The sequence below is a fragment of the Scatophagus argus genome, chromosome 23 (assembly GCF_020382885.2).
Source record: "Scatophagus argus isolate fScaArg1 chromosome 23, fScaArg1.pri, whole genome shotgun sequence".
In the NCBI taxonomy this organism is placed as follows: domain Eukaryota; kingdom Metazoa; phylum Chordata; class Actinopteri; family Scatophagidae; genus Scatophagus; species Scatophagus argus.
In genome coordinates, this window is record NC_058515.1 from 13,429,094 (window position 1) to 13,444,172 (window position 15,079).

Below are 15,079 nucleotides of genomic sequence, written 5' to 3' on the forward strand. Positions count from 1 at the left end.
CCCTGCACCCGCAAATGTTGGTTCCCCTCTCAGAAGTTCCATTCGGCCAACGAGAAGCGAATGTGAGGGAAGTTATGACTGAATGTGCATCGTCTCACAGGGACGGGGGAGACGGGGGAGACGGGGACGGGGCACTGAGGGCAGACAGGAGGGACGACGACCAGAGAAGATCCAGTAAACAAAGAGAGTTTTGTGTCATTTCAGACCTCAAACTGGAGTCGACTTGCCAGGGTAGCCATGAGAGTGGGCTGCACTGCATGGTGGAATGTGTGTGTGAGTGTGCGTCTGTGTCTGTGTGTGTGTGTGTTGTTCGGGGCATGGGTACGATGCAATAAACTGCAAACTTACAAAGTGACGCACAGAAAACACACGGGACGTGGCTGTGACGTGGCCTCCTTAATCCAGCACAAACTGTCCCTGATGTCAGGGCTGCAGTGCGGTCAGTGGAACAAGAGGAACCGAAACCAGGACCAGAAACCAGAAACAAGGTGGGATTAAAAGATGTTATCACTGTGTATAACCCTGCAGCTGTCGCTCAGGGTTTTCAAAACGATTTACCGCAAGAAAAAGTGATGCTGAGCGATCAGCTGTTTCCCCAGAAGGCCGACTGTTGGGTCTGTTTAATGTCGGATCATAGCGACAAGCAGCTCTTGTGGTTTCCTACAGAACGACATATTGATTAACATGTGCCTGTAAAAATAAGCTCATTATCAAGAGGTTCAGATTAAATTTCTGTCAGTCTGACCGATCACTAATCATTAAACATGAGCAGTAGAAGACTCGACTGACTGAACGCAGGGCTTTCACTCGCAGTGGAGCATTTTATTCTCTCCACTAGCTGATGTTTGGAGCTGCGAATCAGCAGAGATTTCAACAACTGCACTCCATCTTATCAAAAGGCAGTTCTGTTGTAACATGGCTGAGGTGTGTGCGTGTGTGTGTGTGTGTGTGTGTGTTTGAGGATGGGGGGGCCTTTGAAAATGCAAGGAGTCGGACAAAAACAATAAGAACTGCAGCAGCCTCGGGTCAGGACTTTTACACCCTCCTCCAACACACACAGTGAGTGTGTGTGTGTGTGTGTGTGTGCCGTCAGACGTAGAAGAGACAGCTAAAGGCTCCACAGATCAGAGATAGAGACATTCCAACCCCACCTAAACACTCACACACACAGTTTATCTGTTTTTTTCTGACAATTTATAGGACCGATAACAAGAAATATCCTTAGCACATCATCGCTTAAGCTGACAGCTCCCTGAAAGTCACATATATTTAACACATTTAACACCATCCAGGCTGCACTTTATTCCCACAAATAAAAATCCTCAAGCAAGGCTGCGAGTAACAAATATTTTCACTGCTACTAACCTGCGTGTTAAGTTTAAATTGTGAAAAATAACCACATGTTTCTTACAAGTACAAGCAACTTATTCATATTGTTTGCTCTGGCCAACAATCCAAAACCCAAAGATATCTACTTTTCTATGGCACACATTCACATTTAGGAGGCAAAGAACGAGCGGATTCCCGTCCTCGTGATTAAATGATGATGAAAATTAACCCGAGTTTTGCTTTTCCGTCCTCCTCTTTAATGCAAAAGTCAGCACAACCTGCTGGAAACATGAGCACACTCCTCTTCTCTCTCATCAGTATGCTCTACTGTGTGCTATGTAGCTGCACGGCATATGTTTCTGCTTAGTTAGGACAGTCAGCGAAGCAAGTCAGGGCAGAGGACAAGGAATCACACACACACACACACACACACACACAGTAGAGACAATAGCATCTCTATCTGATGGCATCCTCATCTACCCCCCGCTGAGCAGATTGCTACTGGAGGCTACCTTTGCTGGAATGTAGGGAATAACACACACACACACACACACAGTTTACTGACCTAAGACATTTGGCCGCATGCCTTCGACCACATGTCAAAACATTCTTTTGTAAAATCCCTGGATTTCTGTTACCACCAACAGCAGGACGACAGCGACAGATTATCGTCTCCATCTTTTCGGCGAATCCAATTCCAGACTGCTCGCAATGTTTTCAAACACGCTCTGCTGGAACGCTCCCCGCAAGAAACATAGCCCGATTTTGAAGAAGAAGAAGAAAAATCCCCTTCGGCCACTAGCAGAACACAACAAACTCTTACTAACCTAGCCTTAAAACCCACATGCAGCAGCTCTCAGTTTGGGTTCAGCTGAAGTGAACTTCAAAATCCTGCAGCAAATGAGACCACCATATATTAAGCAAGTTAGTTTGCATCAGACATCAGTAGATTACCGACTGGCACAAATTATAATCATCTGAAGTGGTCTTCTGGCAGTTTTTTTAGCCAGGAAAAACCCACTGAATCCACACACCTGATGAGTCCAACACCGAGGCAAGATAACAAGAGTCCCCAATAAGATGTTCAGAACGTCAAACGTGATAAAAAAAAATACACTGAGCTGTGGTGACAACTTCTGTTCAATTTCAAGAGAAATTCAACCCCAAATCAAAGACATTCAATGCCAACTGAATGCTCATAAAGCTCGGTCCGTTTGCATCCCCATTCCGGATATAAATGACACAAGAAGAAGAAGAAGAAGAAGAAGAAGAATTTATCCGTGGGAAAACTACAACACCAAAGAAATGACCCAAAATTCAAAGTTATACAAATCAGACCCCCACAGTTCATTAAGCCCAGCACAAAGTCCACAGCTCAACACAAACTGACCTCCTGCTGTGGGTCGGTGGTCCACTGCTGGTTTCAGGTGCTGGACAGCCTGGGCTGACTGCTGGCTGGCGGCTCACTCGCAGGACAACGAACGAAGACGCTGATGAATCCGGGTTTGAATGCACACCATACTGGTTTGAATCTCTGACAGGCAGTTGACATGCATGATAGTTTTTGGTATAAAATGACACAAAATCTCTTAGAAGACACAACCGCAAGCAAACCGCATGTGATATTAACTCCCTAATCTCTGCACACACGATGACAGCAGTGAGGCCCCTCAGACGGACTCTTGTACCACATGCAGAGCTTGATGTTCACCGAGACGGCAGACATGTCTTGGTGGGAGAAACACTCCAGTCCACACAACTGGGATCCATCAGAACAACCTCGCCGGACACAGCAACACGACTAATTTCATCGGCCACGGAAACGTCGCCTCAAAGTCAGGGACCCGAGTCCAGCCTAAACCCGCTGAGGAGACACAAGCTCCCAGAGACGTGTCCCCAGAGGGCCCACAGCACATCATAAAGCCACATATGAAAGAGAGCTGACAGCTCAGCAGCAGCTGCTCTGTCGAACACTGCAATGGAAGGAACTCGCCGCTTAGTCATCACAACCACATCTGACGAAGGACGCAGAAAAAAAGAAAGAAAAAAACCTGTCGGAAAGCGAGTTCAGGATGACGAACGACGCTAAAGCATTTCTGTACGGCTTCTGGTCTGGAAACGCGCTCGGCGTTCGAACACAGGAACGACCACAGATCAACAAACACGCACATGAGGTCCACGTGCAATTCAACCCACTCCTGTTCAATGTTATTATTTCTTTGTTTGGGGGGGAAATGTAACACTTGGATTAAAACAGGTCCTCTGACGTGTGCTGATAAAAGTTTTTTCCATGCCAGAACGTAAACAAAGAAAAAAAGTCAGAATGAAAACCTGTTTTTCACTTGAGAGGATAAAGCAAATAAATAAAACAAAACTGGAAAACTAACAAACCAACAGCACTTCTGAGTCCGCTGCTCAACCAATCAAAAATGTGCAGAACGTGGATGTGCAGAACGTGGATGTGCAGAACGTGGATGTGCAGAACATGGCCGCCGTGCGCGTCGGTCTGACCAGCAAAGCTAACGGCTGACAGGCCGACCTGTGGAGCAGATAAAACCTCAAGCTTACCGCATCGTCACACAGCTGAACGTTGGCTCCGAGCAAAACGAGCAGCCGGAGTCGGAAACTAATGTGCACACATTCGTGTACAAACACACACACACACATGCACACACACACACACACACACACACACGGTGGTAATTTGTTATGCTCCTGGAGGAATGTTGACCAAATGGCTTATATCCCTCTGCTGTCTCAGACTTGGGAAAGCACCCCCACACACACACCCAGCAGCGGTCAACACACACCCCTCAAACACGCACAACCCGATAGGACAACTGACACATTTTTAAGCACTTTGTGTTTCATGCACATGTCCACGAATACCCCAAACAACCACAGACTCAGGCTCTGGAAGATGAAAGATAAACCGCCTATGACAAGTACAGGGCTGCGACTCACAGCTCTTTACATCATGCACTCAACATTGCTTTGGTTAACTGTTTAAAAACTGAACGTATTAAAGTCACTTCAGAGTGGAAAGAGGCCCTCAAACAGACACAAAACCCACTGGGGAAAGTCTACTGCATATCCAGTCTGATGTGGGAAAGATTCCCCGGGGATGGCAGGGAGAATGGGGTCCAGGCTGCTTAGCTCAGCCTGCTGGTACTACAACCCAAGGCTGGATAAGAGGCAGAAAATGGATGGAGGGATACATGAATTTGTATTTAAACTTCAAGCTCTCAGGGATGTTTTCTGACCAACAGTCCAAAACCCAAAGGCTAATGCTGCACAGCGACGCAACAGAGCGAAAACACGAGCGAAAGGCAGCAAATCCAGCAAATTTGCTTGATTTTTTTGGCTAATCGGTTGTTCGACCACCTGTTTCATCAACAGCCCTCCCAAAAATGACACTGTGACAGTCCCCTGGCTTAAATCTCAGCATGCTGAAGGTCCAAACTGAGCCGACTCAACGAGCAGGCTGACAGAGCAGCGGGAACAGCTAAGAGGTGGAGTTAACATGAATTTGTCAAAGAGACAAAAACCTGTGTAAATTATACACGATTTTAATATATATATATACTGTATATATATTAGGACGTAGCTGTTTTAGCTCTGAATTTGAAAATGCATAAACTGAAGCTTTCCGGTGGTGTGAAGACGGACACATTGGAGGGCTTATTATCGAGAAGGCTATCAGCCGCTACGAGCATCTGAGGGCATTTTATAAAACAGGATGGTCCCAAGAGTTTATGTAGCTGACTCCTTTAGTTCTCTCTTACTCTCACACCGATTCCCCCTCACACACACACACACACACATTTACTCGTCCTCCTCTCTCTCTCGGAAGTGAGAGGATTAAGACTGTATTCAGCTGTGGCCCATACAGACACAGTAAACCTCTGTGTGGTGTGGAGGCTGATGGAAACTCTCTGGCCCTCACTAAACCTTAAACACATTATACACCCATGTCTTTCTCACACTCACACACACACACACACACACACACACACACCTTCTCTTTCTGTTCCTGTCTTTCTCCTCAACAACACTTAATCATTAAACACTTTTCTGCCCTGTCCAGCACTCACCGCCTCGGCTACTTTATTGTCTGCGCATTTGTGTGTGTGTGTGTGTGTGTGTGTGTGTGTGTGTGCGTGTGTGTGTGCATGTTCTAACTAGCCACTGGACACAAAACAGCCATAGAGCACAGTCTGATTTTTATCTCCTTTAGCAGTCCCAGTCACGTTTTCCCAGGGGCTGTGTTACTTTGTGTGACACTGTGTGTGTGTGTGTTTCCAGATGACTGAGCCAGGCTTTTCCATTCCCTGCTGTGGTGCTGTGGTGACTATCGAAGCACACCAGCCAACATTTACACCACCGCCGCTGCAACTTTTCAACAGAGTCAGTGAGGGAAAGACGGAGAGAGAGAGCAGAGGTTGCATTTCAGACGGCCTACTTATGCACTGGACTGAACACACACACACACACTCAGACCACCCCCAGCAGAACACACACCAATAATTACTTGCAGTAATTCAAAGACACCCTGCTTATTTCCAGCAGCTCGCCGCCCGCGGCGTGACACAGTGAGGAAAAGCCCGAGAGGAAACTTCATTGCACAAGACAAATCTGAAGCACACACTAAATCTCTTACAAACCCCTAAAACTGCCCAAAAACACACCTGAGGCGACACTGCATGTCATTCCGCATAAGCCGTGAAGATGCTGGTGTCGATGAGAGCCGTCATGTAAGGCGCAACGACCGTGAAGCTACTGGACAAACAAGCATAAAGCAATTCCGGCAATTTCTCAGAGCACCACAGTCTTTCTTTTCACGGATTTCCCACATTTCTGCCACAGTCCCAGCCATGTGATGTGGTTCTAGTCGTCTGTCAACACTTTGGCGTTCAGGCTTCCTGTGACAGAAGTGACAGGCGGATGAACAGAGTCTCGTGTCGCCTTGGGAACCCCTTTGTTGCACCCCTGGCGGAACCCTCTGACCTCCAGGTTTGAGAACCCAACCGCTGCATTACATTATATAGAGCTTTTCATTCAGACAGTGGCAGCTGACAAACATCAACCCACCCGGATATTTGCTTGAGCTGCGGACAATAACTTTTTATTCTCTGCAGAAGAGGAGGACAAGGAGGAAGAGGAGGAGGAGGAGGAGGAGGAGGTGGAGGAGTGGAACTTCAAATCTGACTGTGCAGCAGTCTCAATACAAAACAAAGGCTGCAGGAGAAGCGGTTTGTAGAGTTTTTCAGACTTTTTGCACTGGGTTGAAAAGTTTAAACCAAAGGACCAGCAGCCAAGCGGGCTGAAAAGCACATATGCATGAGAGGGCAGTCACACAAGCATGCAAAACTGACCACAACTGCTGTTTTGGTGGAGCTGGAACGTTGCAGCAGCCACATACTGACGAGATACAATCCCTACAGTCAGTTTCAGTGTGACGATGCTACAGCTACACACAGAAAAGTTGAGAAAATGTCACCCTGAAGCAGTTTTAGGTCGTGGAATCGTACACGTCTGGCACACTCATCGGTGTCAGTAACGTCAGTCGCTGTGGTCAGCTTACTTTGGTGATGATGAGCGGCTCGCCGTGCTCCAGCCCTCCTTTCAGCGTGAACCCCCAGGGCGCGCCCCCGCTCAACTGGACCTGAATGTGGTGGAAAGAGACGAGCTGCTCTACCGTCTCCATTCTCTGTCTCCCTCCGCTCCGCTGTATCCGTCTTTCCTTCCTCTCTCTCTCTCTCTCTCTCTCTCTCTCTGACGGTTTGGTAGCCTGGCCCGAACTGCTGCTAGCTAGCGGCGCCGGTAGCGGTCCCGCGGCTTCTCCATCACCGCTCGCACAACAACAACGAATGGATGGAGGATGGAAGGAAGGAGTGAGTGGGAGAGGGGGGAGGGAAGAAAGTTAGTTTTAGTTGGTGTCAAGTTCGTCGAAGTTAGGCCCACTATGTCGTTTGAAACTTCCGGTCAAGATGTTTAAAAAGTAGACGTTAGTCTGTCTTACAGCTGAAATGTCGCTCGATATCGCTTCACACAATTCTACCGATTGCTGTATTCCATATCTTAAGCCAATCCTACGTATTTCCGTGTGTTAAAAAAAAAGATATATTTGTTTTATTTTTACATTTATACCGAATACTTCCGGTTACTTTGTCTAGCTTGACGGAGCTGCAAACTTTGGGAAAACTTTGGGACAAGTGGGAGGCGGCTCCTCCTACTTTTTGAACGGTCGAATGTGATTGATAGACAAGTCCACCAATGACAGGAGGAGTCGGCTGAATGTATCCAATCAGGAGCGAGGAGAGGGAGGGGCTACAAGCGCAACAACCGCTGTATTGTAATAACATCAGACAGGCTCATGGTGATATCGCCTACCAAAAAACAGTGTCAGAAGTGATTTGCTGGCCTTCACTTCGAAACATGAAACCCGACACTTTGTCATCGACCCCCTCAGAAACCTTCAGCAGCTAATTTGATTGCAACATACCCAATTTATGGCAGCAAAACATCGTACTAACATAGAATATCACAGGAAATATCTCGAATCACCACAGTTTTGAGGTACTTGCACTTGTGTTAGTATTATTTCTTGGTATATTCAATTTATACTACTTGATAAATCCACTATGCTACATTTGTGTGATGGTTTACTATCAAGCAAGCAGTGGGGTAACACAATTAAAGTACATTTACTGAAATATTGCCCAGATACTTCATCTCTCATCTAAACTGCAAGGAGTTTGTTTTGCTCAGATCAGACAATCGCTTCTTTATTTATTTTTTTTTAACTTCTAACTTTTCAGTCCTGTTTTCTGTTCTCAGAAAATCTGAACTGTAATATTTGGTTTGGTGGTGAGTGCTGTTTTCAAGTGAGATCAAGTTTAAAAGACAAAAAAAAAAACAAGTTTTCTCCAGCATGTGTTTCTTCTTAGCAAAAGAGTCATAAAAACCTTTCACTTAAGTGTCTGAGAATTACTGACAGCAACCCACCACCCCTGGCACTAACACCTAAATAAAGTCCAATATTACTATTGGGATCATTAAAAATGAGCTTGAATTTGTTTGTTCGTCAATACTCCTGCCAGAATAACAGGAGGATATGGTGTTTTCTGACATCGCCTGAATGCAGCATTGACAGAAACATTCATATCCATCTTCTTCTCATATTTCTGAAAATGCTGAACTGTTCCTTTAAAAAGATGGCAGACGAGGTTGGCGTTCAAGTGTCCCTTTTCAAACAAACCTCCTTACATGGTGATTAAAGCTGTGTTATTCTGTACAGAAATAATACACACATTTATTCAGCCATAATCTCCGAGCGGAGTTTTCCGAGATGTTGAAGTCGAGCTCGGCTCTGCCTCTTTTGGTAAGTTTCTCTCCCTCAGAAGCCATTTGCAACATTTCCCCCATAGTTTGAAGTTTTCCCACACTCTCCCTCTGCACGCTGAAACGATTGGGATTGCAGATAATCACTGTTGTGGAATGCCACCACGCCGCAGTGCCACTCAGCTGAGAGTGTGTGTGTGTGTGAGTGTGTGTGAGTGTGTGTCAAGAGAAAGAACAAGTGATGAAGAGAAGACAGAGAGAAACAAAGAGAAAGGGATGCTGACATGCCCAGACATCTCACCTCTCATCCAGACCACGAGGAGTTTGTTTTGGTCGGATCAATCCCCGTTCTTCTTTCTCCTTCTCAGAATCTCTTACTGTAATATTTGCTTTGGTGGTGAGTCCTGCTTTCAAGTGAGGTCAAGTTTAAAGGACAAAAAAAATGTTTTCTCTTCTTCTACTTTTCTTTGTTTTGTTTTGTTTTTTATTTTGGGCAGGTTTTACAGCATCCACTCAGCACTTCCCCTCTGAGAACAATTAATTTACCGGAAGATCTCAAAGCTCTCAGGCTTCAGAGTGTGCAAGAAGGAACAAACAACATATAATTGAATCAGAGTGTGCAAACATAACCGAGAAGTCAGGGAGGAGTCTCAATCCAACAACCAAACCACAATGCAAAACCAAAGAGAGTAGCTGTACTTACCGCTTGTACTGCTGGGAGAAGTACTCAGCTCTTTTACTTAAAGAAGTACACCTCACTGGTGCAGTTTGTACTGCAGGATTCTGCCACCTGGTGGCGCTAAAGCGAAGCAAATCCCACAAACTGAAATCCTTAAAGTCACTTGCATCCTTTCTGTTCAGAGTTATGGTGAACTGTATTACTTTATATACTGCACAGGGAAAATGGAAATACATATGAAAATATAAAAACAAAATTCTTTGATGGCAACTAAGCAAATCAAAGTTCTGCTCATCTGGGTCACAATGGATTTACTTTATTTATAAACGTGATGTAATGAGATTTTAAAAATAAAGGTGTTCAGTACATAACATTTGTGAAAACAAAAACATCAGTATGTGTAAATCAACAATTGTGAGTCCTGTTACATGTAGAAAAAATGTTTGAAAAGTTGCTTAGAAGACCAGAAGGGTCGATCTTACCACTTTTACGCACCTTTACGCACATCACGTGGCTTCCATACGTCAATATTGGCAGCTCACGCACACCCGAGGGGTTAATTGGGGTCACAGCCAATTTGAGGAAGTTGATTGTCATGTCGGCCAGTGATCAGCTGAGCCTGTAAATCACGTCCTCGGCCGTGCGGAGGATGGTTGCCAACTGCAGCCTCGAAGGTGGAGCTCGCTAGCACCAGAGGCTTTTCGAAACATGAGGGCGACTGGCTCCAAACGCAGCTTCCTGCGTGTCTGCGTCCTGGTCTTCCTGTTGTGCTCCACCTGCACCGGAGTCGTGTCCGGGCGGAAAATGTCCTCTCATCACCAAACCACGCTGAAGCGCAGCCGTCGAAGTCAGCAGAGCGCAAGGCACAAAGGCGCGCACCACCGGCCGCTGACGGACGAGCAGAAAGCGGACCAGAACCTGCAGTTCATGTTGAGTTTGTACCAGAGCGCAGCCGAACCGGACGGCAGGCCCAAACAGCACCGGAAGTTCGGCTCCAACACGGTGCGTCTGCTGAGGCCGTCGGCGTCGTCGGTGCACTACCTGCCAGCGTCCAGAGGTGAGATTCGCACTCGGATTCGCGTCTAATTTGACTAGAACGTTTTATTTGGGCACCAAAACGTTCCACGATAACAAAAGTGCGTAATGAACGACGATCCTCAGGTGAAGAGGATGTGATTAACGCTTCCTGACGCTGATCAGAATTCAGTTTCATGTCAGGTGAGCAGGTGAGCCATAAAGTGGTGTGTTTTAACGTGTGATTCACTTCATCCTGCCTCTGACTGACAGATTCCCAGAGGCAGACGGCTGATGTTCTTGCTGTATTTTTATTTTTTTTAGAAACTTTCAAATCAGATTTGCACGCAGTTTGGATGAGTCGTCATTCCAGGATATATTTAATATTTACAAATTTAAAATGCCTAAAACCGACTCGACTTTTGTTGTACCGACGTCCCAAATGCTTCCAACCAGAAATTAATAATGAAGTGTGGGAGTTACTTTTGAAAAGACTTTCTGTTCTTGAGATTTTCTGTTAAAAATCTTATCTGTATTTCAGCTTGGTTTTAATAATGTTGCATTTTTCTGTTGATAAAACAAAAAAACAAACAATAAACCCAAAGCATCTTGGGTAAAAAGTGTGAATTGCTGATGTCCCCTCTTCTGTTCCTGTGTCCCTCCCTCAGACCACCACTACAGCTTCACAGTGCAGTACAACCTGGACACTCTTCCCTCGGAGCAGCTGATCAGAGCCTCCTTCATCCACCTCCGCTCTTCATCCACTTCCTCCTCAAGCGCCGCCCAGGCCCCTGAGCCCCCCCTCTGCAGGGCTCAGATCACCTCACTGGGCAAAGAGAGTCTGGTCACCCTGGAGCCCCACGAGCGGTGGACGGAGACGGATATCACCGCGCACGTCCAGCAGGGGAAGACCCGGGGCCCGGGCAGCCACTTGACCCTCACTGCCCTGTACTGGTGCACGGAGCTCGGGCACGCCGAAGAGGACAGCAGTCTCTCGCGGTGGTGGACTCGTCTTCGAGGAAAGAAGAGGTGGAGAGGTGAGCCTCACCTCCAAGTCCCGTCTCTTCTTTTATATGTGGAGGAGGAGAGGGAAGTGAAGGACTGGATGGGGGACTTGCTGGGGACTGAAGGGGAGGACATCATGAGGCGAGTGGGGCAGTGGCATTCTTCAGCTCGCCTCCGCCGCTCCAAGGACCTTTCAAATTCAGAGCCCAAAGATCCTTCGCTGGATGTTCTGAAAAACGCCCCTACTTCCTCCTCGTCCTCCTCCTCCTCTTCTTCCTCCTCCTCCTCTTCTCTTTCCAACTCGCCCGCTGCCTCCATCATCTCCGAGATCCCCAACTACAAACGCAAAACCAGCACGCCCAAGAACCGCTGCAAGCTCCACTCGTTCCGCCTGTCCTTCGACGAGCTCGGCTGGGGTCACTACTTCATCGCGCCGCCCGTGTACAACCCTCGCTTCTGCCAGGGCAACTGCCCGCGGGTTCTCCACTACGGATACCACTCCCCCAACCACGCCATCATCCAGACGGTCATCAACGACCTCGGCGTCGGGGACGTTCCTCCTCCGTCCTGCGTGCCTTACAAGTACATGCCCATGAGCGTGCTGGTCGTGCACAAGAAGAAGGTGGAGTACAGGGAGCTGGAGGACATGGTGGCCGAGTCGTGCACGTGTCGCTAAGCTCTGTGGAGGAGGCTCAATTGACTCTAATATGCTCAGCACTGAGAAAAGAGACTAAAGGGGGCGGGTCCGATGGGTCGTTCGCTTGGCGGCTCACCACGACGAGCTCGGGATTGGAAGGAGGAGGTTGTTGTGGATTCAGGTCTTCTCCTTCCCTGTTGGAGCACTTTAAAAAGCAGCTGCTGGATTTAACTCTGGCCTGTGAAGAACTTTGGGTTGTGCAGACTGTTCATGTATTTACTATTGAGTCATTGTCCTGGGAGCTGTTTAAAGCGCTGTGCTAAGCTAAATCGAACTTTCGGGGTAACTTCAACATTTGATAAAACATCGGGTACCTTTTTTAAGAAAACTGCTCTAACTCAATAACTGTAAACAAATAAATGTAGAACCCGTCTTCAGTATTCAGCTACCTGATGGAGTTTTTCTTTCTTGCGCCTTTCTGTGTATTCATTTTTGTTTTTCCTTTTTGTTTTGTTTTAAGAAAAAAACTGATCAGTGTTTCACATCGGGGGCTGCCATCGTCATGAGAAATGTGTAAAAAAAAAAAAAAAAAAAAAAAAAAAAAGAGAGAGAGAGAAAAGGAAAAAAAAGCTGGTATTTGTGTGTAAAAAGAAAAAAAAACATCTTTGGATAACATGTTGGCACAGCTTGAGGGTGCGTTCTTCTATAGGAAATTAGACACTCCTAAAAGACATCATTTTAATGGACGAGAGGTTGACCGTGTTGGATGTTAATTGTAAAAGCCTTCTAACGTCACAATTTTGCTGTTTAAAATCTGAAATTTTTGCATTTTGTACGTATTTATAAGGGGAGGGGTCTCCGAAAACTTGAAAAAAGCGCTGCTACTGGCCTGTCTTGAGGAAAAGAAATTACAAAATGAAAAATGGGTTAAGAAGAGGTGCAACAGTGCTGAATGTTAAAGAAAACGAGCAGGATTGTTGTAGTGGAAACGAATGCAATTTTTATTACAAGTGACAATGAATAATAAAATAAAATGCATGTTTTCTAAAACCTAATATTTGTGTCATTTTTCTTGAAGGAGAAAAAAGACTACAGCATATAAATAAGCTAAATTTTAAGGTTTAGTATAGAAGATTACTGCACAGTTTTAGCATCAAATACAGAGAATGATCTCATTCTCATTCCAGGAAGCGGACAGTGCATTGCTGCATTTAGTCCAACAGATGGCGCTCCTCACTAAGTCAGAAACCCACACAGCGTTTCCAAAAGCAAAAACGAATCCAAATCCAGTTTGGGGAACCTGCTTTGTTTTCTGAGTCCCTTTCCTTCACAGAAAAGTAAAAGTCTGAGCAATTAAGACACTCAAATTGTTCCTTAAGATGAATGTAATGGACAGTGGATTCATTTTGGCTCCCATTTCCCCTTGACCTCACGATCAGGGGAAGCCTTGGACGAAGGCTGTGTGGGAATATACGTTAAGGCAAAAGGTCAAAGTGGACACAAACAAACAATCAACCTTTGTTATACGTATGTAGATAAGTGTTTCTGCCAGCAAGGAGAGGTTTAATGAATAACTTCCTGACACAGAAACAAAAAAAGGATGAAAAACAAACTGGGTTTGTCATTTGTGGTCCCTTTTCGGCCTTGGCATTGTGAATCTGGAACAGGATGACTGAGTATAAACAGGTGACATGCTGGAGAATTAAGCGTAAACAGAAGACCACGACTTTGCATATTTACACTGCTGTTTGTGTTGTTGGTGCATGATATGAAGTGGTTTGACCCAGTCACAGCTGAAGCACACAACGTAGTCTGCCATTTAAAGATGTGCTGTGCTACAGGAAGGCTAAAGGTGGTGCGATGTGATGCCTTTATTGTGCCTCCCAGAGACCAAACAGCTGTTGTGTTGCCACTCAGCGCTTGCCACAAGAGTCCATATCAGTGTCAGAGTTTACATCGACTGGGTTGACTGGAGGTCCTTGTCTGTTTTCTGGGTCAGAGGGTCCACACTGACCCCAACCCTTCATGCAAATGAGGCACAAGGACGCATGTAATCATGTTAAGCGGCAACCGATTTGCATGGATTATGTTTTCTTATCATACACTATGCAGACAAAAGTGTTGGGACACCTGACCATCACACCAACAGGGACTTTAATGACGTCTCATTCTAAACACACAGACAGCTTTGCAGCTCTAACAGCTTCCACTCTTCTGTGAAGGCTTTCCACAACATGTTGGAGTGTTTCTGTGGGAATTTGTGCCCATTCATGCAGCAGAGCATTTGTGAGGTCACACACTGATGTTGGACCAAAAGGCCTGGCTCACAATCTCCGTTCCAGTTCATCCCAAAGGTGTTGGATGGGGTTGAGGTCAGGGCTCTGTGTGGGCCAGTCAAGTTCTTCCACACCAAACTCATCCAACCATGTCTTTATGGATTATTTATAGCTCCAGACAACGTAGCAGAAAGCAGGTTTCTCCTTCCCAGATCTCACAGCGGAACAACATCATAACTGGGAAACAACTAGGATTTGAACTTCCCTGAGGTGCAGCGTGACCTTGATCGTGTCTTTAGGAGGTTAATAAAAGCCAGTGCGACTCTGACAGCGACTACACTCGTGTGCAAAGAGTTTAGACTTTGAAAACACACCTTTTTCCCCCAGTGAACACACCTCTGGACTTTTGGCTTGTTTTGAGTCGTGTATCGCAACGAAAAGTGATGCTGCTGCGTCTGCTGCAGCGACTTTGTGCAATCAAGTCGTTTCGATTTCATCGTGACCTGTAAAGTAATAACTGCAGATGCAACATCTTCGTCCTACCAGATGTTACATATGCAAACTGAGCAGCTGCTTCATTTTAGTTTGTTTTGGAATTTTAAAATGTACTGAACAGACACAAAAAAAAATCCATTTGCAAGAAAGCATCGTGAGAAAGAACTGTTTAATTCATTATCATTGTTAGTATTATTGTTGTTGTTGTTGTTCTCATGTCACCGCAGGCTCTGCCGTACTGATGTGTTACCGTAACGTTTGTCTGCAGAGTGACTGGAAATCCTCACTTTTATTGGACTT

At 45.9% G+C, this 15,079-nt stretch overlaps 2 protein-coding genes across 4 annotated transcripts in view; one reads left to right on the forward strand and one right to left on the reverse strand.

The window, feature by feature from the left end:
- The window catches only part of shroom4 (shroom family member 4), a 50,364-nt gene extending 40,385 nt beyond the window's left edge, over positions 1–9,979 (reverse strand). For 2 of the 3 annotated variants that reach the window (XM_046381144.1, XM_046381142.1), the window contains exon 1: positions 6,914–7,760. In XM_046381144.1, coding sequence (XP_046237100.1) covers positions 6,914–7,036 — 123 coding nt within the window. In that variant the 5' untranslated portion in view covers positions 7,037–7,760. Of the gene's footprint in view, positions 1–6,913; positions 7,761–9,847 lie in introns of those variants that run through there. The other variant, XM_046381143.1, reaches the window with a different exon arrangement.
- On the forward strand, positions 9,921–13,063 carry bmp15 (bone morphogenetic protein 15). Its single transcript, XM_046381150.1, has 2 exons — positions 9,921–10,409; positions 11,035–13,063. Exons 1-2 carry the CDS (start codon positions 10,061–10,063, stop codon positions 12,045–12,047), a joined length of 1,362 nt encoding a protein of 453 aa, XP_046237106.1. The 5' UTR covers positions 9,921–10,060; the 3' UTR covers positions 12,048–13,063.
- Positions 13,064–15,079: the final 2,016 nt, after the last annotated feature.